At 39.2% G+C, this 24,113-nt stretch overlaps 1 protein-coding gene across 2 annotated transcripts in view; it reads left to right on the top strand.

The window, feature by feature from the left end:
- The first annotated feature begins 983 nt into the window (after window positions 1–983).
- LOC101949854 (guanine nucleotide-binding protein G(q) subunit alpha) overlaps window positions 984–24,113 on the top strand; it is a 220,243-nt gene continuing 197,113 nt past the window's right edge. The window contains exons 1-2 of one of the 2 annotated variants that reach the window (XM_065550528.1): window positions 1,563–1,803; window positions 13,718–13,789. Coding sequence is in view for 1 of the 2 variants with exons in the window: in XM_005297722.5 (XP_005297779.1) it covers window positions 1,668–1,803 (136 nt within the window). In the remaining variant the exon portion in view is untranslated. Of the gene's footprint in view, window positions 1,804–13,717; window positions 13,790–24,113 lie in introns of both variants that reach the window. The other variant, XM_005297722.5, reaches the window with a different exon arrangement.

Below are 24,113 nucleotides of genomic sequence, written 5' to 3'. Positions count from 1 at the left end.
CTTTCCTGGGAGAGACTTCAACCTTCTCCTTTACAGCTAATTTAAAATGGGGCTGGGAATGGGACAAAATGCGGCTAAAACATGAAGTACTGATGAAAGCTAGGACTCATATCATATATCAGTCCAAAATGTGCCATTTCTCTGGAGTGGTGACTTAAGGTCTGGTAATACACATACACCAGGGACTTGGGGTTTTGGCAAGCTAAATCTCAATGGATAGCCTCAAAGCTATTACTACAGAAATAAAAAGTAAAACAGACGCATATACTTAAATTTTAAAATATTAGGTTCTTATAAGCAAGGGAAGGATCCTACCCATTTCGTTGCATTTATAATCATTGTTAAAATCTCCCCTCCCCCTTCTTCTTCTGCACACCATAGGAACTCATTGGCATGAAAAGTTACAAGGAATGCCTTGAAGACCCTGGGAAACTTTTATTCCCCAAATTTACATTGCCAGCTGAAGGGAGAGAGGTTCCCCCTCCCTTTTCCCTCCTGGGAATTGTTATAATTTCACTCTTTCCCAATTTACAAAGTCACTCTTCTTAGAATAGGGGTTATAATAAAATGGACTAGGACGAGGAAAGAAAAGCAAATCTAAAAATGTAGTGTTAGAAAGAACCTCAGCCCTGCCCTATAGGACAAATAAAAAAGAGTGTTCCTTGCGGCCATTTGGTGTGCAAAAGGACTTGTTCCTCCCTCTGTTACTGCTATTGGGTGGTGGTGTTCGTCTTTGTATGAAAGCCTGTTCAGTGGGTTTGGAGGTTTATTTCTCTGGGATTTTCCTTTCTCTCTGTAACATATATTCCTCTGTCTCGTGGGTTGGAGGGGGGGGGGTGAGGGAAGGTCCGCCATATTTCTGCCTTACCACGCCCGGGGAGCTGAGCCATTGAAAAGTCAGGCTGGCTGGATACATATTGTACATGCATCACAGCTCTTGCTTCCCTCCTCCTCTCTGGCATTGCCCCCTCTAGCTTCCTTACAGAAAGGGAAAGGCAGGGACAAGAAGAACAGCTGCTTTGCAAGACAGAAGCAAATAGACCCCCCCACCCCCAAAGAAAGCCGGGAAGAAAAGTCCACTTGAAAGAAGACCTTAAGCAAAGCAAACTCAGAGATTTCCAAGAGGCAACAAGCAAAACCACCCCCTGGAGGATCTGATGATCTCCAAGTCAGGGAGGGGGGAAGAGACAAGAAAATGTGTGTGTGGAGGGGGGGAGGGGTTAGTCGCGATTAGCATTTCAATAGGGGCTGGTTGCTTTGGAGGGAGGGGGATTTCAGCGGGTGTCATTTACAAGGGACGTTTGGGGACTGTGGCTGCAGGAGGCAGGAAAGAAAAAGAGTGGGGGTGCTGGGCTGCTCCTCTCTGCTGGGCACTGCTGCTCCGGTAGATGTTTCCCTGTTGTTTGGTGCATGATTAGAGAAGAGGAGGAGTTGGAACCAGCGAGTGTCAGAGGCAGGAGATAGGGGGGTTTGCGCTGCTGCTGGTGGGGGCCCTTTCTCTGCCTCTCTTCCTCCCCGGGTGTAGCATCTAGAGCTCTCCCGGCGTTGGCTCTGCTGTCCCCGGGTGGGGGCTCGCAGGCAGAGGGCGCGTGCCTCCCTCGCTCCGTGGTGCGGGGTGTGTGTGTGTTTTCGGGGGGTGGGGGTTGTGTCTGAACCAGTTAGGAAGAATGACTCTGGAGTCCATCATGGCGTGCTGCCTGAGCGAGGAAGCCAAAGAAGCCAGGCGGATCAACGATGAGATCGAGAGGCAGCTGCGCCGGGACAAGCGGGACGCCCGCCGGGAGCTCAAGCTGCTGCTGCTGGGTAAGTCCAGGCAGGCGCCGCCTGCACCCCAACCCGGCCAGCTGCCCCTGGTGCTGCTCACACACACACAAGGTGCCAATTGGGGGTGCAGCTTTGCACATGCATGTAGGCACATATGCAGTAGACATGCCTGTGTGTGCTGTGTCTGGATACGGGGTGTGTAGATTGTATCAATCCATTGATAAGTATGAAAGTAAAGGGAATCTGATCATGGGTGCGGGGGAGGGGAAGGGAGGAAGGACACAATTTACACTTAGTTTCCTTGCCTTAGGTCCGCGGGTGCTTCCAATCTATATGATTATGTTTATTCGGACTCCGAGGATGATGGTGGCGGTGGAGATACATTTGTGTGTGTGCACAGATATCTATAATACCCGATGTTACATGGTATATATCCGTGGGCATGTATTGCAAATACATATGTAGCTGGGTAAATAACTGATTCTGGTTCCTGTAGGTGATTTGATGTGGAAGAGACACTGGCCTTCCAAAAATGGAGAGGGGATAGGGCTTGGTGGGTGACAGAGAGATGAAAAGAGAACATAAATGGCAAATACATTTGGGGGTGGGTGTAAGGGAAAAATTGCAAGGAAGCAGCTAAATGAAAGGACTCGCAGGCGGAGTTGCTTTGCAGATTGATGGTGACAGGCTTTAATGTCTGCATTGTTCTGCGAGCCTTCCGAAAGGTTGCTGGGTGGCTGATTGTATTTTTTTAGTGTGATTTTTATTTAATGAGGTAAACTGAGATGAAGGGTTACACTCAGATTATAGGCTAATTTGTTACAACAACAACACACAAAGACATGAAACTGACTAATAACCTACAGTATGTCGGAGGATGACAGGATCTTGAATATCTTTGGAATCCACCCATTGGATAAGAAATAAAATTTACAATATACGACATAATTTCCCCTCAATCCCAACATTATTGTATTGTAATATAATCATAGCTAATGTACAAAAAGCAACATTTCTCTATTTTTTTTGTTTCTGCTAAAATAATAGTAATAAAAAAGCTCATGACCAGTTTATTGTAATATAATGCATAGTTACTGTGGTAGATATAGTTTGTGCTTTGGACTAACGGCCTAAAAAATGTCTGTACTAGAGCCTGGTGTATGTGGGGTTATAAAACTGAATACTGTATATCACATGCAAAAGATGTGTACTGTCTGGTTTTGTGCAAATATGCTATCTTGTTTTGTATGATTGTTATTGATACGGGGTAAATTGTTTTTAAATGAGTTAAAGCTGGATCAAAATAAAGTGAAACATGGGGAAAGAATACGTTCATAGTCATTTAAATTAATTTGCAGTTTTCCTTAACTAACGCATTTTCTCTTCTATACTTGGAATAATGGGTGTGGAGGAATGATCAAGAGAGGGGGAGAGAGAGAGATAATACTGGCAATAAAAATTGCTCTGCCTATTTTGATTTTGGCCTAGTTTTGATTGATTAAATTTCACATTGTGGTTATTTTAGGATTCATAAAAGAGGTGAAATAAAGAATATATAGCTTGCATTTGCTTTAGTTTATGGAAATTGACTTAACATATTCAAGAAGGTTTTTTGGTCATATTTGACTTGTAGTACAAGTCTGTTGTTTCTGCTTTATTTATTTATTTTTTATTACAATAATGCTACAGGATTTTGCTCAGTATTTTAGGGAAGAGGGAAATTTATTAGGGGGGAATCACTGTGTGATCCCAGAATGGGGGGGGGGAGGGGGGAGAGGAAAGTTTAAATATATGAATTTACATAGTTTCAAAGAGTTAGGCCCCAGTGCTGTTGTCAATTATGTACATGCTTAACTTAATGAATGAATAATCTCATTGATTTCAGTGGGGTCCATTCACTTGTAAAGTTAAGTATGTGTATAACTCATGGCAACTCAGGGCCTAATTTTGGCATTATTTTAGGCAAAGTGAAGGTGGTCGGTTTCAGCGAGAATAGATGGGTCGGAAGAGCTATTAATTTATAGAACTATTGAGAAAGCTCAGGGTTTTTCTATGTAGGTACAACAGTGCAAACCTTCAGTGTTGATGTGCTGCATTAGTGTAAAGTGAGCTTGCACTGGTGTAGTTTACTTGAAACTGAGAGAAGTTGCCCTGATGCAATCCTTGCTCTATACAAAGTAATGCATCTGCACCACTCCAGAAATTCCTAGTGTATACAAGTCTTTACAGTACTACTTTTAAAAGCATAGAATTTAATTAAAGGACATTGTCAACTTAAAAAATCATGCTTGTGACTGTTAATGGCGTATATACTGGTGTCACAATTAACACCTAAGGTTCTGATCCTGCAAGGAGCTCTGTGCAGGCAGACTCCCCTTGAAATCACGGGGGCTCAGTGCAGGTTCAGGGATCTACCTGCACAAAGCTGCTAGCAGGACCCAGGGCTAAAATTACTGTACTGAAACAGATTTGCGGGGGGAAATATTTTTTCAGTTGGCTTATTTTGTGTATTTGACAGCAGTTTGTATTTAGTCACTCCCACTGCTTCTCCTGTATAGTCAGTTACTCAGTTTTCCCTGTTGTTTGTGAGGGTCTTTGATACAGCAAGGAAAGAGAGAGAAATTTTAAAAAATAGGAAATGTCATTATAAAGTCATAAAAACTGGTGAGATTCAGAGAAGGAGTAATTTCTGAAATTACATAAACTATTTTTGTTAATTGATTGCAAGTTGACTGTGTCCTATTCCCCCAATATGTAAAATAGTGCTTCATTTTATTTTATGTAGGCTTTGGGTAGAATTGTCAAAAGCCACTTTGACCCACGTTTAGTGCCTAAGTTAGGTACTTAGTCTTCAGTCCCATTTCCAAAAGCACCCTGGGAATTAGGAGCCTAAGTGGGTTAGGTGCTTTTGAAAATGGTACTTATGCTCCTGAGTGGCCTAGCATGACATTTTCTAAAGTGTCTTTTTCTATAAGTATTTCTTCTTAATATAAAATCGTTTTAATTTCTGTAATAGATAGGCTGTTCTGATATTATGCTCACCAGAAACTATTATTTTGACTTTATTTGTTACTTTATTATGGACAAACTCCATATAAAGAGCAGGTGTGTGATCTGTTTTTCTTCTACTTGTGTATATGTAATTTTGTAAGCAGATACAAACTCATATGTATAGTACAGAACATGAGAAAAGTAAGCATTTTTCTAGGTCATGGTTGGAAAGAGAAGCATTTTTCCCCCATACTTAGTTGAGATTGTAATGTTTCTTTACAATGTGAAGATATTTCTCCCTCCCAATTGTGTACTACACAGTTTCTGCATCACATTCACTTATTGTGTATAGCCTTCTTTGTACATTATGTATACTAGTGATTATGAATTTAATTTTCTTTTAGATCAGTGAGTTTCAAATGTTGTAGCTTGTTTTTCAAACTTGTATTGCAATTCATGGTAAGATTAATTTTAAAAGATGACTTTAAAAGTAAATGCTTTAAGTGATTAAATATTAAAATGTCTGTTTCAGACACTAAATTGCACATCAGTCTTCTGTGAGCTGTTTTTAAAATTAGGTGAAGCATTTCTTATCATTTTAATTTGAAACAGCTAGCTTCCAGAACTGAGTATTGAAATGTATTATTAAAAGGAAAAAACAGTCCTCTCGCTAATACAAATTGGCTGTAATGTTTAGGACATTTTGGATCAAACTGAGTTTTCTAATGATTTGGTTTTAAATCTGTTGTGTTTTCCAAATTCTTTCTGGATTTCTGTTGAATATTTTGTAAAACCCTATAACTGTTCTCCAGAATTTAAAGTTAATCATCTATTCTTTGCTCTTGGCTGTAAAAACACTTTTATTATTGGCAGAGCAGAAGGAATTGTTTTATATCAATATATTGGAAACTGTTAACTATAAAATATTTTATTGTTTATGTTGTAAGTATTAAGTGCCATATGCTATGATTATTCTTTGCATACCACTCCCATTGTCAAAAGTGGGAGTTCTCTTTGGGGAGTGGTAGTCACCTGTGGGTCTAAGAAGTAGATCCCGGCCTTAGGCTTCCACTATTGGCCAAATTCTGCTCTTATACATGCATAAGAACAACTACCATTCTCTTCAATGGGAACTTCTTTGCATATCTGAGAACAAAATTGATCCCTTCTGTAACTCTGATAGGTGGCTAAGTTAAATGTTTGCCTGCTGGTATTATGTCACCCTGAAAGCATGGTTCTCCAGGTTTAGATGTTCTCTGCATTTGAGATAGCAGGTCTCTAAAATTAAGTGAGGTCTCAAAAATATAGGTGATTTTAGCAAAACACTTGCATTCTTCATATGCTATCAACTGAAACATGTGGAAATTAAGCCAGTTGAGTGAGTATAAATTGCAGCCAACCTTAACTGGAAAAACATTCTTGAACCTCCTCAGATGAGTATCCAGTAGCAGATCTATCAGGTAACATGCATTTTGATACATAAGTCAGTTAAATCAGCGATCCCAATGGAAAATCTGGGACTTTCGGATAATGAAGATGTTTGACCTTCACTAAAGTATTTGAGGAGGAGGTGAGTCCATTAAACCAAGAATGGATTACACTGGTGTATGGTAGCACTATCATCTCTGACAGATACATTCTGGATCCCTTATTTTTTTTATGTAATTTAACTGCTACACATGGTTTATTGAAATGGAACCTGACACTACTGCAGTTTCTTGTACAAAACGATGCAGTAAATAGCAATTGGTGTATTATATTTCTGAGATATATGTACTACAGAATGTGAACAGTATTAAATATGAGATTTGGGAGAAATCTCACATAATTGAATTTCCTGTTTATACATACATTGGTCTAGCTATTGAAAGCTTGCCATTTCAGCCACACACTGTTTATTTTTCATAGTATGCTTATTTCAGTGACTAAGATGCTAAGAAACAAATTGTGCCCAAATTCAGATTTGACTGGCTGGCCAGAATAAGGCAAACAACTGAAAGAGATTCTTAAATAGAAATTCTGTGTGTGTGTGTATATATATTATATACACACATCTCTATCCCGATATAACGCGACCCAATATAACACAAATTCGGATATAACGCGGTAAAGCAGTGCTCTGGAGGGCGGGGCTGCTTTACTGCGTTATATCCGGCAGCGGGGCTCGGGCGGAGATTTAAAGGGCCCGGGGCTCCCTGCAGGGGCCGGAGCCCTGGGCTCTTTAAATCACCGCTGGAGCCCTGCCGCCGCTACCCCGGGGCTCCAGCAGTGGGGCTCGGGCGGCGCTTTAAAAGGCTCGGCGCTCTGGCCACTGTGGGGATCCCCAGGAGTCTTGCTGCCGCTCCCCCGATATGACGCGGTTTCACCTATGACGTGATAAGATTTTTTGGCTCCCAAAGACCACGTTATATCGGGGTAGAGGTGTGTATGTATGTATGTGTGTGTATGTGTGTATATATATACATTTGGTGTGGATTAGAAATTTCTGGTCCTGGGTGACCAGAAATGTAGAGGTAAGTAATTCCTCCCACAGCCAGATCCATCTAAAGACTTCTGTTTTTAAAAAATAGATATATAAAAAGTGTTATAGGGTATTATTTAAGCTGCTCTGGTGATCATCAAAGATCACATAGGTTATAACTTTAGTAGCTGTTATCTTCAAAAGAGCAGCATTTGGCACAAGGCATTGAACTTCATTTTGAGTAGGTTTGCTTTGTCTGTATTTCTATAATAAAGTCCCTATAGTTTGAGCATGGGGTTGGAGTAATCCTTATAATCATACGCACACAGTGCCACAGGTTGTTTTTTTTAAGTTGATGCATCTCTTTTCCTCAGTTTTCCTAACTAAAAAGTAGGGATGATAGTTATTAAATCACTTAATGATTTACTAGGTAATGATTTTCAAGTGTGTTCCACATGAAAAGCCTCATATGCAGGAAATGTGGAGTATTGTTAGTAGTACGTTTTAAAAATGAGTTAAAATTGGTTTCAAATACTATAGTTACTCCTGAGATCCCAGCCAAATGGGACTGGTTTTACAGTCCCATTTTATTTTTAATGATTTTTTTACATCCCTATTGCTTTCTGAAAGACCCACATGAACAGGAGAAACTGACTATTCAGGTAAATAGTTAAATTGATTCTACACACATTGCTGTCAAATGCAGAAAGTGTAAAAAAACAAAAACAAAAAAATCCTGAAAAAAGTTTGTGTTTAGTTTCTTTGTTGGTGTTAGGTGTGACTTGTTACAAGTAAAACATTTTTAGACAGAAGTGTGATTTAGGTTTTGTTTTTAATGCGCCTCTTTAAATCCCTGCTGGACATTTGCATATTTTTTTTCAGTCAGATACTACAAAATGTGTTTACAACTAAAAGGAAAAATACTTTAATATTCATCAGGCTGTGTCTTACGAGTAGACTGGTAGATGGATCCTATTTTGGAAAAAATATTTGTATTAATATTTTATTATGGATGCAGAGCTGTATTGATGGGCATAAATATGACTATCCCTTTCGAGGAATATATGTCGTATCTGGTAAGAAGAAAGGCACAGTTTTGCTGATGTTACTTTAAAATGAATGTAGTATTAATTTTTAATGGACTATCAAGGAAGCTCTTGTTTACAAGGATACTGTGCAGTATCCTTAATTTTTCTGTTACAGTGATCTAATTCCCATTCAAATCAATGGGAGTTGGCTCATGTCCTAAATGCACATATAAGTCCCACTGACATAGTTTTATTTACATGTCAAGAGGCCAAAGGACCACAAAATGCACATCTTGCATTTAAGAACATAAACCATGTTAGAGAGACAAGGCAGGTGAGGGAATATCTTTTATTGGACCAACTTCTGTGGGTGAGGGAGAGACAAGCTTTTGTTCTTACCCCGAGCTCTTCTTCTGGGCTGAGAAAGGTACTCTGAGCATCACAGCTAAATACAAGATGGAACAGATTGTTTAGCATAAGTAATTAACACACATTATAAGACACCATTCAAAGTGAAATAGCCAGTTAACATCTCTGCAGTCATAGGGCAAAAAAGGGGGGAGTTACTGGGTTACAGATTGTTGTAATAAGCCATAAATGTGTGTCTGTTAAATTCATGATTTTTAGTGTCTAGCAAAGTTATGAATTTAAACTCCCAGGCTCATCTTTTGAAGGTGTTGTGCAGATTTTCTTTGAGGATGAGGACTGAGAGGTCTTTCCTCTTTCACCAACAGAAGTTGGTCCAGTAAAAGATATTACCTCTTCCCACCTTGTCTCCGATATCCTGCGGCCTACACAGCGACAACAACACTGCAATTAACAATGTTAAATTAGTGTTGGGGGGGGGGGGGGCTGAAGGAAAGGCAAGGCTGCTCTGTGAAACTTGTTGCTACAGGATATTTGTGAATGCTACCATTTTTAGAACTAATGGTCCCACCCTTGTAGGCTCCCTCAAATTATTTTTGTTCGTGGATGATGGCAGTGACAGTTTCACAGAGGAAAGCTATTATTGCTTTTGGAGTAAAGTGACGATCATGGCAAAATGAATCCCAAGAAAGTGTGAAATAGCATTATAAGGTAAATGTGTGATTACTGGTAATTAACTCTGTTACAGTAACCGAATACTATAAAGACTGAATATTTTTTTCTTGCACTACTAAGTGGAATAACTCTCAGAAAAGATCTATTCTCACACTTCAACACTATTTTGTGTGAACAGCTGTTACTAATAAAATTATGGGAAGTTTTTCAACATCCACCTTTTATTTGCTGTTCTAATATCTATAAAAAGTCTGACTGGCAAAGACCAACAGCAAGAAAACAATATCAAGACCAAGCAAGGACATGAATTTAGAAAATAAGTTGCTGAATACTGAGAGAGAATGTATGCAGTATTCTCAGTGGCAGGTCACTAAGCGTCCATGCTCTAGGGATTGTATTAAACACAGTACGAAGAAGTGAGCTTTTAATATATCAGGGCCCAGGACTCAATATTTAGTTTCAGTAACAAATGCACCTACAGTATTAGAAAAGGGTTGAAAATAAATCTTACCGGGGAAATTCCAAGTACAGCATAAATAGTGTTTCAAGTTAAATCTTAAAAGATTCAACATTAATCTTTAATGTTCTAGATACAGATTGTTTCCACAGTAAGTAATGTTATATGGAGAGACTGAACTAGAGGGGTAATTGTCTATAGATTTGTCATTTGTGGGTTTGTAAAGGACTGGTTGCATGGAAGAATAAGGCTGTTGAGCTTGCATACTACAGTTTCAGTTATTTTTGTGTTTGGTAGCCATTCCTCATCTCAGTCTTTTAATAAAGGGAGGTGACTCCCCCATTCAGATATACAATATATGTATGTATGTTTGTATGTATGTATGTATATAAACTAAACCAGTAAAATATCCTGAAATTGTTGAAAACACTAATCATTCATATCAGTAAAGTGGAAAGGCAGAAGATAAAGAAGGCTTTTAGTGTGCCAGCTGCAGTGCAGATCTGTGCTGTTAGATTCTGTGAATGAATGGGATCCAAGTATAGCTCTGGGCCCTGATTGGTTGGATGGTCCTTTTTTAGTTAGGTCACAGTCATGCACCAACTTCCAATGATACATAGCTAAGATTTCATCACCAACCCAAAGGGCAGCACATATGGTATTTCTGTTTTGTAATCCCATGAAGTACCCCTAACTTTTGGAAAATGAGCTAGAAGCTGCTTTTAATGCATGCAAACAGACATTTTATTTAGTAATAAAAAAAGTTTACAATTCAAATTAATGTGACCTACTCCAACAGAAGTTAGCTATTCCGGAGTGTGCATTAGTAGACTGTTAGTGAACTCAGGTTGCTGAAGCATTCTTCCACCATTCTCATGCCTCACAAGGTGCCTGAGACATACACCAGTCGCTAAGTAATGCACAGCCTTTAGTGGCTTAGTGCTATATAAGGTGCAAATTGAGGTACAGGAGCAGCATGGAAAGTCTCTGGCTGGAATCTTTGCACTGGATGATAACGTATATGTGAGTTGAGGAAAGTTGCTTTTCTCTTTTCTTCTGTATTCCCATCATAGGAAAAATATTGAAGTCTCCAATCTGTAATCTTAATAGTAATTATTTTGCTCCTAGAGCTATTGCAACCCACATTTCTGGGTAAATGGGTGTCAGCCAGGAAGTCAGACAAAAGGTTTCCTTAGTGGTGACCATTAACTTATAAGGCTAGAAAAACTCAAACACATACAGAATGGAAAAGATGCCATCATTCCTTGTGTTTTTAGGAACCTAGCATGTTTGGAAAACTGGGCATCAAGTATTGGACACTTTTGCACAAATATATTTTACTCTGATACTGGATTTATTAAGCACTTCAGAGTGCCATTTCTGCTACTGATTAGCTAGAAATGCAATGTTACTTGAAGGTAGACACTTTCTCTTTTGCTCCATAAACATAATAAGTTTGATGTTGTTGCCAGTGTGAAAGCTGAAAACCAATGTATCTAGTAGTCCAAATGGATACTGGTAATGAATGCTGAAAACTTCGATAAAGGAATGGTCCAGGTATCTTTAACAGGATCTTATACCACAGATGGTACTGGCATAATTGGATTGTTACAAATAAATGTTTAATGGACTGTAGTGCAAGTGGGCTGAAATCATACACTTAGGTTTGCAGTGAAAGTCTTTTGAAGATGTGTTGCAGGAAGGAACAATAATTACAACCACAGTTTAAAATAAATAGAAAATGACAATAAAACTCAGCTAATCCTTTAGCTTCACTGAGAGACATCAATACGGATTCTTAAAATACTTTCCACTTCTACAACACCCTCATGTGAAGTAGCTCAGTGTTATCCCTTTTTTGCAGACATGGCAACTAAGAACAGGGTTAAGCAACTTGCCCATGGTTGTATTGTATAAAGAGCCAAGATCTCCTGAATCCTGGTTCTTTGCTTTAACTGCTCTTGGTCATATTTAGTCTTTCACCTTTTTGGTTTTTTTGCGGGGGGAGAGGGGGAGAGAGAGAGAGTGTGTGTGTGGACACTGACATGTTAACTCTAATCTTTGCCTAGCAGAAGGCAGTCTTCGTGACAAATTAATCCTTGCCCTTTCTGCTGATGTTGCCAAAAGAGGGTGCTTGTTTTGGGGGTAGTAGTTGTAATTAGGGATGTCAAGCGATTAAAACAATCACGATTAATCACGCTGTTAAACAAAAATAGACTGCCATTTATATAAATATTTTTGCAGGAGATAATACTGCCTGCTTCTTGTTTACAATGTCACCTGAAAGTGAGAATAGGTGCTCTCAGGCACTGTTGTAGCCGGTGTTGCAAGATATTTACATGCAAGATGCGCTAAAGATTCATATGTCCCTTCATGCTTCAACCACCGTTCCCGAGGATATATGTCCAGGCTGATGATGGGTTCTGCTCGATAACGATCCAAAGCAATGCAGACCAATGCATGTTCATTTTCATTATCTAAGTCAGATGTCACCAACAGAAGGTTGACTTTCCTTTTTGGTGATTTGGGTTCTGTAGTTTCTGCATCGTAGTGTTGCTCTTTTAAGAATTCTGTAAGCATGCTCCACACCTCGTCCCTCTCAGATTCTGGAAGGCACTTCAGATTCTTAAATGTTGGGTCCAGTGCAGTATCTATCTTTAGAAATCTCACATTGGTACATTCTTTGTGTTTTGTCAAATCTGCAGTGAAAGTGTTCTTAAAATGAACAACATGCTGGGTCATTATCCAAGACTGATATAACATGAAATATATGGCAAAAACACACAGCAGGAGACATGCAATTCTCCCCCAAGGAGTTCAGGCACAAATTTGATTAACGCATTATTTTTTTAATGAGCATCATTAGCATGGAATTATGTCTTCTGGAATGGTGGCCAAAGCATAAAGGGGCACACGAATTTTAGCATATCTGGCACGTAAATACCTTGCAGTGCTGTCTACAAAAGTGCCATGCAAACGTCTGTTCTCACTTTCAGGTGACACTGTAAATAAGAAGCCAGCAGCATTATCTCCCATGAATGTAAACAAACTTTTTTCTCTTAGCGATTGGCTGCACAGGAAGTAGGACTGAGTGGATTTATAGGCTCTAAAGTTTTACACTGATTGTTTTGTTTTTGAGTGCAGTTATGTAACAAAAAAAATCTACATTTGTAAGTTGCGCTTTCACAAAAAGAGATTGCACTGCGGTACTTTGTATGAGGAGAACTAAAAAATACTATTTCTTTTATCATTTTTACAGTGTAAATATTTGTAATAAAAATATAATGATCACTGTACACTTTGTATTCTGTGTTGTAATTGAAATCAATATATTTGAAAATGTAGAAAAACATCCAAAATAGTTAATAAATTTCATTGGCATTCTATTGTTTAACAGTACAATTAAGACTATGATTAATTGTGATTAATTTTTAAATTAATCGTGTGAGTTAACTGCGATTAATCGAGAGCCCTAGTTATAATGTGTGGACCTGATCACTGTCAACTAATGAGATCCAACAACTCCTAAGGTAGGCCACCGAACAGCTGTCTGAATGATTTTTGATCACTATTGACCTGGACTGTGCTAGAGTCAGTGATTTAGAGATGAGTCTCCTTTATCCTTTAGACCATGGAGCCATCAAATCTTGTTAAAAATAAACTTTTGTTTGTTTGATCCAGGAAATTGTTGGGCACTGTCATCTTTGTTTCAGTGGAAATTGTGCAAACAATGTTTTAATAAAATTCACTCATGTCTTTTTCATGTTACATTTTTGTGAAGATTACAATGTTTTTTCCATAATGAGAAACTGGTCCTAGGGAGCCCTTAAAATCCAAACTGATTAGTACTTTGGGTTATAAAAAGTTTCTTAGAATACATTTAAACCTCTTCCCTGCTACTGAATTGTGGGTGGGATAATGTTTTTGTTTTCCGCTTTTAAAATTGTAACTGAAAGCATACTTATTTTCTATTAGGAAGGAAGTCTCAAGGAGGGGAAAATTATGCTCTCTTTCCTCATGTTCTCTATTCATTCCAGTATTGAAATCGTAAGTAACATGGAGGACATAGTAACATTTTCTCTTGTCTGTACAAAGATAGAAATTACCTAGTCTGCTGCTTAACCTGATTTAGCAGTTCATTCCATAGGAAGGAAGAGCAAACAGGTTGAGGGTAGATTTGCCTATCTTTCTTCTTCTACCTAAGGTGTGCAGCTGATTCTTTGCTGAGAAGTGAGGGTTTGTAATACTACTGTGGTTTGTGAGAGTTATTGGTTTTTGCATGTTAACAAGGGAGAATTATTGAGTCTCAATTGTGTATACTTTGTTAGTTTGTAATTAAGTGAATCTGATCTACTTCACTTGGTATATCTTAGTTAAAACTGATCTTTCAGCTGGTTTGTGAGCAGTTTAAACCTGACTATTTTGCCATTCAGGTTCAGAAATAATATTAGCTAGGAGCATTTTTTTAAATGTCTGAAGTTATTTTTGGTTCTCCCCCTACTTTCTTGAACTTATTCACCCCCTGCTTCCTATCTGAGACAGAATTGTTAATAAGAAGCGGGCAGCATTGTCTCCCGTAAATGTAAACAAACTTATTTGTCTTCGGGATTGGCTGAACAAGAAGTAGGACTGAGTGGACTTGTAGGCTCTAAATTTTTACATTGCTTTGTTTTTGAATGCAGTTATGTAAAATAATAATTCTACAATTGTAAGTTACACTTTCACAATAAGGAGATTACACTACAGTACTTGTATGAGGTGAATTGAAAAATAATATTTATTTTGTTTATCATTTATACAATGCAAATATGTGTAATCAAAATAAAAAATAATTTAAAGTGAGCACTATATACCTTATGTTCTGTCTTGTAATAGAAATCATTATATTTGAAAATGTAGAAAAGCATCCAAAATATTCATAATAAATGTAAATTTGTATTCTATTATTGTTTAACCGTGGAATGAAAACTGCAATTAACTGCGACTATTTTTTAAAATCTCACGATTAATTGCAATTTTTTTTTTAAAAATCATTTGACAGCCCTACTTTGAACCAAAACCAGATAAACAATGTGTTCTGAATTTGCCAACAGCCTAATTTGGCTATATTCCCAGTGATAAATGCCAAACTCTATAGTATTCGGGAAGGCAGGTAATGATTTACCTTTGAGTAGTTTTGCCCTAAGAAATGTCTATCTTCCTCAGTGAGGAGCCTTTCTCCGAACACTAGTGTTACTGTGAGTTTGCTTCTCTTTTGGATATAGTTATAGTAAAGGTTTCATTTAAAAAATCCACTTCAAAATACTGTTTTCAGGTAATCTCTTGTCTGACATTTTTTTGTATGTATGCAGACATTGCCTTTCGGCCTATGCAATATACCATATAACAGAGTAGGTGCAGAATTTTAAAATGAAGACATGTTTTTTTTATCTTCCATGTTGTTCTGTCCATTCTTTATATATAATAAAGTTGTACAGCCTCTGCAGTGAACAGGATCTAAACAAGGAGGTCTTTTGTTCTCTTAATAATTGCGTACATAGCACTGCAATCATATAGTGCTTTACAAAATGTATAAGAAAGTCATGTTCCCTGCATAGAAGATCTTACAGAGTTGCTGTATGGTTTTTCAATTGCCTTTGCTTTAAATTTTAATTTTCTATTGTCGAGTAAATGTGTTACTTGATGGAGTAATACGCAGCTTGATACCCCAGAAACCCTCTACTACTTAAAATATTGCTGTGTCGTATTCGTTTTACATTGAAAATTTGGTCTTAGTTGGTGCCACTGGCACAATACACTAGAATAAGGATGGAAGAGATTTCAACCTAAAATGTAGATACATAGGTGTTTTCTATAGGATTTTGGATAAAAATTTCACGCTGTCAGAGCAGGTCCAATTGATGTTATATTAAAAATGCTAGGAGACACTGGACTGCAGGATCTTAGTAACTCTGGAAGCCCTTGTGCAGATAACACAGCTGGAGCAGTCACTGGGATTTGTACTGTTGGGGAAGAACTTAGTTTGTTTAAAAATAAGTTATAGAATATTGTCATGATTTTTCTGGCACAAGGTCAAATATTGTCTCTTACCCTGCAAGCTACTCTAAACCTCATGCACCTGTCTGAAGGCCCACTGTCTTCAATGGGATTCTGTACACACACAGGGTTGGCCTAGGGTTGCTAGGCGTCCGGTTTTTTACCAGAATGCCCGGTCGAAAAGGGACCCTGGTGGCTCTGGTCAGCACTGCTGACCGGGCCGCTAAAAGTCTGTTCGGCAACGCAGCAGGGCTAAGGCGGGCTCCCTGCCTGCTGTGGCTCCCGGAAGCGGCTGGCATGTCTAGAAGCAGCTGGCTCCGTAACTCCTATTGGCCGAGAACCCGCGGGCAATGGGAGCTACGGGGGTGGCGCCTGAGGCTGCGGGCAACGCACAGAGTCTCCTGGCCCCTCCATCTAGGAGCCGGACATGCCAGCCATTTCTGGGAGCCACCTGAGGTAAGCATCGCCATATTCCCTCCCACACCCCAAGCATCTGCCCCAGCCCTGAACCCCTCCAGCCCTGAGCCCCTCCCACACCCCCAGCTAAAGTCCATGCCCCTCCCACAGTCCGAACTCGGCCCCAGCCCAGATCCCCCTCCTGCACCCCAAACTCCTCATCCCCGTCCCCATCCCAGAGCCCGCATCCCAAGCCAGAGCCTACACCCCCTGCTGAATCCCAACCAGCTGCTCTAGTCCAGTGAAAGTGAGTAAGGGTGGGGGAGAGTAAGCGATGGAAGGACGGAGGATGGAGTGAGTGGGGGCGGGGCCTTGGAGAAGGGGCAGGGGGCGGGGCAAGGGTGTTTGGTTTTGTGCGATTAGAAAGTTGGCAACCCTAGGTCTGCCTGTGTGAAGCAGTTGGCAGGATCAGGGCCATAAAGAGGAAAATGAGGGCCTGCCTATATGGGGATACTCAGGAAAGTTAATTTGAATTAACTTTCAGAGTGGATTAGTTAAACCATATTAAATGCCTGTGTAGATGCTCTTTTTCAGAATTAAAGTGGCCATAATTTGGTATAGTTTAATTTACTTTGGAAGTACCTTAAATTTAAAATGAATTAAGGCCACTTTAATTCTAAATAAGAGTGTCCACACAGGGGTTTAATGTGGGTTTAACTAATCCATTTTGAAAGTTAATTCAAATTACCAGTAAATTTTCTGAATGTACTCATGTAGACAAGTCCTGAACTGTATTTTTTTAAAAAACATCATCTTAACCTTCAATACTGATTATGATAGAGGTGTAATGAGTGGGTGTTAGACCATCCTGTCATGTTTCCAGACTTATCCTTCCATGCTGAATGTATGACACTTTCATTTCCTTGTGCTCTGATTCTGTGAAGAGAAAGTATATGGCCATGCTATACAAACACAAGTATATACATTCTAAATACTTAATTCAGGACTGTAATGGGTTTTCAGGAATAAAGTGAAGTGGCAGAGATAAAACAGCTCTTGGCTGCACTCTGCCTGGCTCAGTTTCTTGTCTTCAGGAGCACTAACAACTTTTTTTTAAACCTATATAAACATGCCCTGACTTGAGACCACCCTCTGCAGGGAACTGCATGAGGGCAGTTATTCTTGGGCTTAGTGTAATAGCGGTTGGTAAGTTAAATCTTCGTGTGGCCATTGAGCTTGCCAGCAGGCAGCATGGTATCCATTCACAAAAATGGTGTAAGACAATCTGGGACCCTGTGTACATTATGACATGGGAAGGCCCCCTCATGTATCTACAACCATTGTCATACACCTCATTTTTATGTGTGTGCAGTATTTTGTGGTACCAATTCATAGTATATTGTGGCATTTACAGTCTGCTTTGACATACTGTTTATGCTGCAGTTATAATCTCATTCTGAATAATGGGGTGGTTCTTTTTTAAAACTTTTGAGGGAATTTAGACCAACATTTTTAAAATGTAGGTGCCAATAGTTAGCCTTTTGTATCCATACTGAAGCGTCAAAATGAGTGACCTGATTTTTCAAAGGTGCTAAGTACCTGTATGCCCACTGGCTCTGTGAAGGTTCATGGGCTTACCTGTGAGGAGCTCTTTCTGTGATCAGTGCCTGTGTGAGTATTGCATTGATCGGGCCCTATCCGTTGTATATAAGGAAATACCCATTCAGTTGTGTCCTATGAAAAATATGAACCCATGTTGCCAGAGATGAAAACTCCATACCCACGGCGCCTCTCAGCTCCTTAACGCTTAACTGTTTATATAGCTTGATATGCTGTTAGCTCTTTTTTCCCTTTCCTCTTTTCAAATCTCTCCTATTACTTCCAGTAGTTTCCCCTGCCCTCCATTTCATTGCTGGAGGCTAGCGCTGAAAAACTAGATCACTATAAATATTTTTCTTGACTCTTCTTGGCTGCTTCCAGTAATGGATGTTAGTGGAATCAGCCATTTCTCTCTGTACTATGTTCTTTTCTTCTCTGTAAAAATCAATACATGAGAAGCTGTGGGGAAAAAAAATCCATTTAGGTGTTGGGTTTATCCCTCTTCAGCATAATTTATCTCATCAGCACAAAGAACTTTTCCTGCCAAACCACCATTCCCTGCCTTTTCCAGTCTCCATTTTCTAGCCTGCTTCAAATGTAAGTGGACTGTATAAGCTATTTGTCTTAGTGTTTTTTTTCCCCCTGCAGAAGAAACTATGTCAAAAAGTTCAAGATGGCTGACCAAGAAAGATGGAAAAAATCCTAAATGCTTGTTATCTGTATTCCCCGTCTACACATGCATAGTGAGTGTATTCGTGCCCCTCCTTGAATCCTACCTTTTGCTTTTCACACCCTTCATTCTAAGATGAAGTACTCTTAAATATTTCAAGCTCTCTTTCCCTGATGAAAATGCAAGAAGGCAGTCTAAAGAGGGATTCTTTTTTTAATTCTTGTAGGTAGTGCTACAATGGCTAAATAAAGATTTTCCCTTCTTGCCACTCTCTGTTCTGCCTCAGTTGCCTTATTAAATGAATCCTGCTGCACGGCCTCTTTCTAGAGTCCAAGTTGGTCAGGACCTTTCTCACTCTTTCATGATTTGGATGTAAAATTGAAGAGCTCAAGTCCATAGGAAACCTACTTCAAAGCCAGACAGGAAATATTTGATTATTTCCCCTACCATTTCCACTCAAGCAATGGGGAAAGATGAAGATAATCCCTATAAGCCTTTTAGAAATGGAAGATCTCTCTGACAATTGGTAATACAAATAGAGCACTCTAAACCTTTCAGAATTATCCTGTTCCTTATTTCCATCAGCAGACATGGTAGATTTTTTTTTTCCCCCCTAGGAAAATAACCATTGCAATTTGGTTACATGTTGTTATATAGATGTCACCTAGGAGTATTTCTTCTTATCTTAAGCTAAAATATCTCGGTAACAAGAAACATAATGGGCCTGATTGTGTATTTATTCAGATACATCACCGTAATTTATAACTCCATTAAAGTCAATGGAGTTACACTTAGGTAAAAATGCTATAAATGACTAGGCCCCATTCCTGTTGATTTTCTGCTAAAGTAGCATCATCATGGACCACAGGTACCGCCATTTCCCAGGCAAAATGATGACACGGGCAGATCTAGGGATCTTGTTTCATTTGCTTTACACTGTCTGAGCCATTTTAATTTATCAGGAAGTGGGTATGTCTAATCTAGATTGCTAGCTACTTGTCTGTGATCTACCTAGGTAAACTGTGACTGCCTTAATTCCACTGGCAGATTCCATTCCTGACCTGCACAGAAATCTACATTAAACCATGGATTTCCTGGATCAACACATCCTCATGCTTAAGCACTACTTCCATGTGGAAGGGGGGCATACTGCCTCTGAATAGGATGGTGGGGGGCGGTATGTTGCTCTCTAATGAGGAGGAGTTGATGGTGCTGCTGCTGTCTTTATGGTCTTGTGTCTTATTCTACCTGGATGAAATAGGAAAGAGACCATTGGATGATCAGCATTAGTTTAGCTAGTTTAGCATTATGTTGAACTAGTCTCTAGAGATCGTTGCTCAGTTGATAGTGCCCAAGATGAGTAAATTGATGTCTGAGTTAAGAGATTTCACAAAAAGGCTGAACTGGTTCAATTTTTGGTTAAATGACTGATTATAGAGATGTTTACTCCTGAAATAGTTCATTGTGCCTACACAAAGCATTCCCTCCATCCTTTGTGGATACCTTGGGAGGCCCAAAATGTCTTGGTACTGTCTTACATTTGCGGGCACAAAAGGTCCTCAAAGCAGTGCACATATGGGAGTTTCACTCTGCAGTTGGAGAGGTGTTATAGCAAAATATATGTATAAATAAATAGACCCCCATCAATTAGTATGTTTTCATATATAAAATACCAAAAAGGTATATGGCACTGGTATTGTATATAAATAATTTTGGCAGTTATCGTATTTTTTTAAGTCTAACAGGCCAAAAGTCGGATGCATGAAATTGCAGAAAGCGCAGTAGCTCAGAAAAAGAAAGAAACCAGGAGTCCAGAAGAGAATGCACATTAATTAAACTGCAGTAATGTCATAGGGAGCAGAAAATAAAGTTCGCAGGAACTCCCCTTGCAAAACTGGAGACTCCAGTGCTGTTTCCTGTTCACCCATAGAATTGTGGGACCAGCTTACCTGATGCAACTACAATATCAGTGCTTCCTGTAAATACCAGCTCTCCGTTCAAAACCATTTCAGTTAGGTTATAAGACCATCCTTCTTGTTTACAGTGGTGTGAGAGGAAAATCAGGCCCAAAGTCTCTTACAAGCATTCCAGGTGCTTGAACTGTTTCTGTAAATACCCAGGATGAAATCCTGGTCCCCACTGAAGTCAATTGCAAAATTCCCGTTGACTTTAATTGGGCCAAGATTTCATCCCAAAAGTCTCTAACATGGAAAAAGCTTTAGTTGCAACTTGCAGAACCCTAGTTACCAGATAGGAAATCTGTCTTCTCATCACAGCTTTAATGACTGAGTTGTTTCAATAGTACGCTGGCTGCAGCTTTATCTCCTGGATCACGTCCAAAATACACACTCCCAGAAACCTGAGCCCACAAACCTGGGTCTGCAATGGACAACTGCTGGGCTACCAAACCTGATTCAATAAGGAATTCTGCAAACTAATTTCATTAATAATTAGATGTGTTTAAAATATTTGCAAAATAAAATGATTCTAAGAGAAGGTAACAGAGGGTCCTGTGGCACCTTTGAGACTAACAGAAGTACTGGGAGCATAAGCTTTCGTGGGTCAGAACCTCACTTCTTCAGATGCAATATGCTCCCAGTACTTCTGTTAGTCTCAAAGGTGCCACAGGACCCTCTGTTGCTTTTTACAGATTCAGACTAACACGGCTACCCCTCTGATAAGAGAAGGTAATTGCTCTGATGTGTCATACAAAAATAATTTATTTTTAAAAGTCATATCCATTAATTCATTTTTCAAGGACTTTAATATTTTGTAATATATTTCTAAATAAGACGGGAGAGATTCCAGAAGACTGGACGAGGGCAAGTATAGTGCCAATCTATAAAAAGGAGAATAAGGACAACCTGGGGAATTACAGACCAGTCAGCTTAACTTCAGTACCCAGAAACATAATGGAGCAAATAATCAAGCAATCAATTTGTAAACACCTAGAAGATAGTAAAGTGTTAAATAACAGTCAGCGTGGATTTATCAAGAACAAATCGTGTGAAACCAACCTAATAGCTTTCTTTGACAGGGTAACAAGCCTTGTTGATGGGGCGGAAGTGGTAGATGTGGTATATTTTGACTTTAGTAAGGTTTTTAATACTGTCTTGCATGACCTTTTCATAAACAAAGTAGGAAATACAACCTAAATGGAGCTACTATAAGGTGGGTGCAGAATGGGTTGGAAAACTGTTCCCAGACAGTAGTTATCAGTGGCTCACAGTCAAGCTGGAAGGGCATATTGAGTGGGGTCCTGCAGGGATCAATCATGGGTCCAGTTCTGTTCAATATTTTCATCAGTGATTTAGATAATGGCATAGAGAGCACACTTATAAAGTTTGTGGATGATACCAACTGGGAGGGGTTGCAAGTTCTTTGCAGGATAGGATTAAAATTCAAAATGATCTGGACAAACTGGAGAAATGGTCTGAAGTAAATAGGATGAAATTCAATAAGGACAAATGCAAAGTACTCCACTTAGGAAGGAACAATCAATTGCACATGTACAAAATGGGAAATGATTGCCTAGGAAGTAGTACTGCAGAAAGGGATCTGGGGTTATAGTGGATCACAAGCTAAATATGAGTCAACAGTGTAACACTGTTGCAAAAAAAGCAAACATCTTTCTGGGATGTATCAGCAGGAGTGTTGTAAGCAAGACACAAGAAGTAATTCTTCCACTTTACTCCATGCTGATAAGGCCTCAACTGGAGTATTGTTTCCAGTTCTGGACACCATATTTCGGGAAAGATGTGGTCAAATTGGAGAAAGTCCAGAGAATAGCAACAAAAATAATTAAAACATGACCTGTGAGGAAAGATTGGGAGGAGGGGGGGGAAAAGGGTTTGTTTAGACTGGAGAAGAGAAGTCAGTGGGGGGACACAACAGTTTTCAAGTAAATAAAAGGTTCTTGCAAGGAGGAGGGTGAAAAATTGTCCTCCTTAACCTCTGAGGATAGAACAAGAAGCAGACAAAGCAGAGGAAGAAAGGGAAGTACAGTAGAGATGAAATAAAAGACTTGTTAGTCGTTGCTGGGAACCTTTATGGGTATCAGTCAAACTGAGCAGAATCAGTTCATTTCGACCCTGTTTTTTTCTCTTCTAGCTGATAGGTATCAAGTACATTTCTCAAGCCTTGCAAAAAGATAGACTTTTACAATATAAGAAGTCAGATATTAGTTTTCAAAGCAAATGCCTGCCGGGAATCATCAGAAGAAAGACTTTGTCATTATTTTTATTGTTTTGTGAAAGAAATATGTTAAAATCTGACTTCAGCCAGCAACTGGAGCAAAGTTTAACAGCAGAGGAATCTAAGAGGTTCTTAATTAATTCTTGTTTTTTGGTCCATTTACTCTGTGGAAGGTAATAACATTGGAATACATATATAGCACTTTACGTCTTCAGAGTGCTCTGTACCCATTAATTAATCAATCATTTCATCATCCCTATGAAATACATAAGTAATGATTATTATTCCCGTAACTGTAGATGGAGAAATGGAGACCGAGAGATGAAGGCCAACGTTTTAAAAAGTACGAATATAACATAAGACTGGCCATACTGGGTCAGACCAGTGGTCCACCTAGACCAGTATCCTGTCTTCCGATAGTGGCCAATGCCTCAGGTGCCCCAGAGGGAATGACCAGAATAGGTAATCATCAAGTGATCCATCTCCTGTCATCTACTCCCAGCTTCTGGTAAACAGAGGCTAGGGATACTCAGATCATCCTGCATATCCTGGCTAATAGCCATTGATGGACTTATCCTCCAAAAACTTAGTTATTTTTTGAACCCTGTTATAGTTTTGTCCTTCACAACATCCCCTGACAAAGAGTTTCACAGGTTGACTGTGCGTTGTATGAAGAAGTACTTCCTTTTTGTTTGTTTTAAACCTGCTGCCTATTAATTACATTGGGTGACCTTGAGTTCTTGTGTTATGTGAAGGAGTAAAAAATGTCAAGATTTATCTATCAGATCCCCTCTCAGTCATCTCCTTTCCAAGTTGAACGGTCCCAGTCTTTTTAATCTCTCCTCATATGGAAGGTGTTCCATAGCCCTAAATCATTTTTGTTGCCCTTTTCTGTACCTTTTCTAATTCCAATATATCTTTTTCACCTGCACACAGTATTCAAGGTGTGGGTGTACCATGAATTCATACAGAGGCATTATGGTATTTTCTGTCTTATCTATCCCTTTCCTATGTGGAGTATACTTTTGGGTACCTCAATATTTGAATGCCCAATGGTTGACACCAAAGTCCTCACTTCCAGAAGTACTGAGCACCCTTATCTCTCATGGAACTTCAGTAGACTTACATGTGCTTAGAACCTCAAAAATCTAGTGCTAACTTTCTCATATCGGGAATCCAAAATGAAAATTTAGCCCTAAGTGGTTTGTCCAAGATAACATGCGGAATTAGTGGCAGAATTAGAATTCAGGATTCTGGGTTCCTTGTCCCATTCTCTGTCCAGTAGACCTTGCTGATAATACTCTACATGGGTTGGTTAGAGTTGGGGAAGATCTTATTGTAAACTTCCGAGATATTAAAAATACATTATTGGAAAAATGTGCTGTCTCTTCTTGTGGAATTGTAGTATATTAAGATGCGGACTTTTCTTGTAATGAAAAAGCTTTCACACCAACTACGTACATAAGAGAAATGCCA

Source organism: Chrysemys picta, chromosome 6, assembly GCF_011386835.1.
Source record: "Chrysemys picta bellii isolate R12L10 chromosome 6, ASM1138683v2, whole genome shotgun sequence".
NCBI lineage: Eukaryota > Metazoa > Chordata > Testudines > Emydidae > Chrysemys > Chrysemys picta.
Note: the sequence above shows the minus strand (reverse complement) of the source record. Positions and strands in the feature narration are given on the sequence as shown.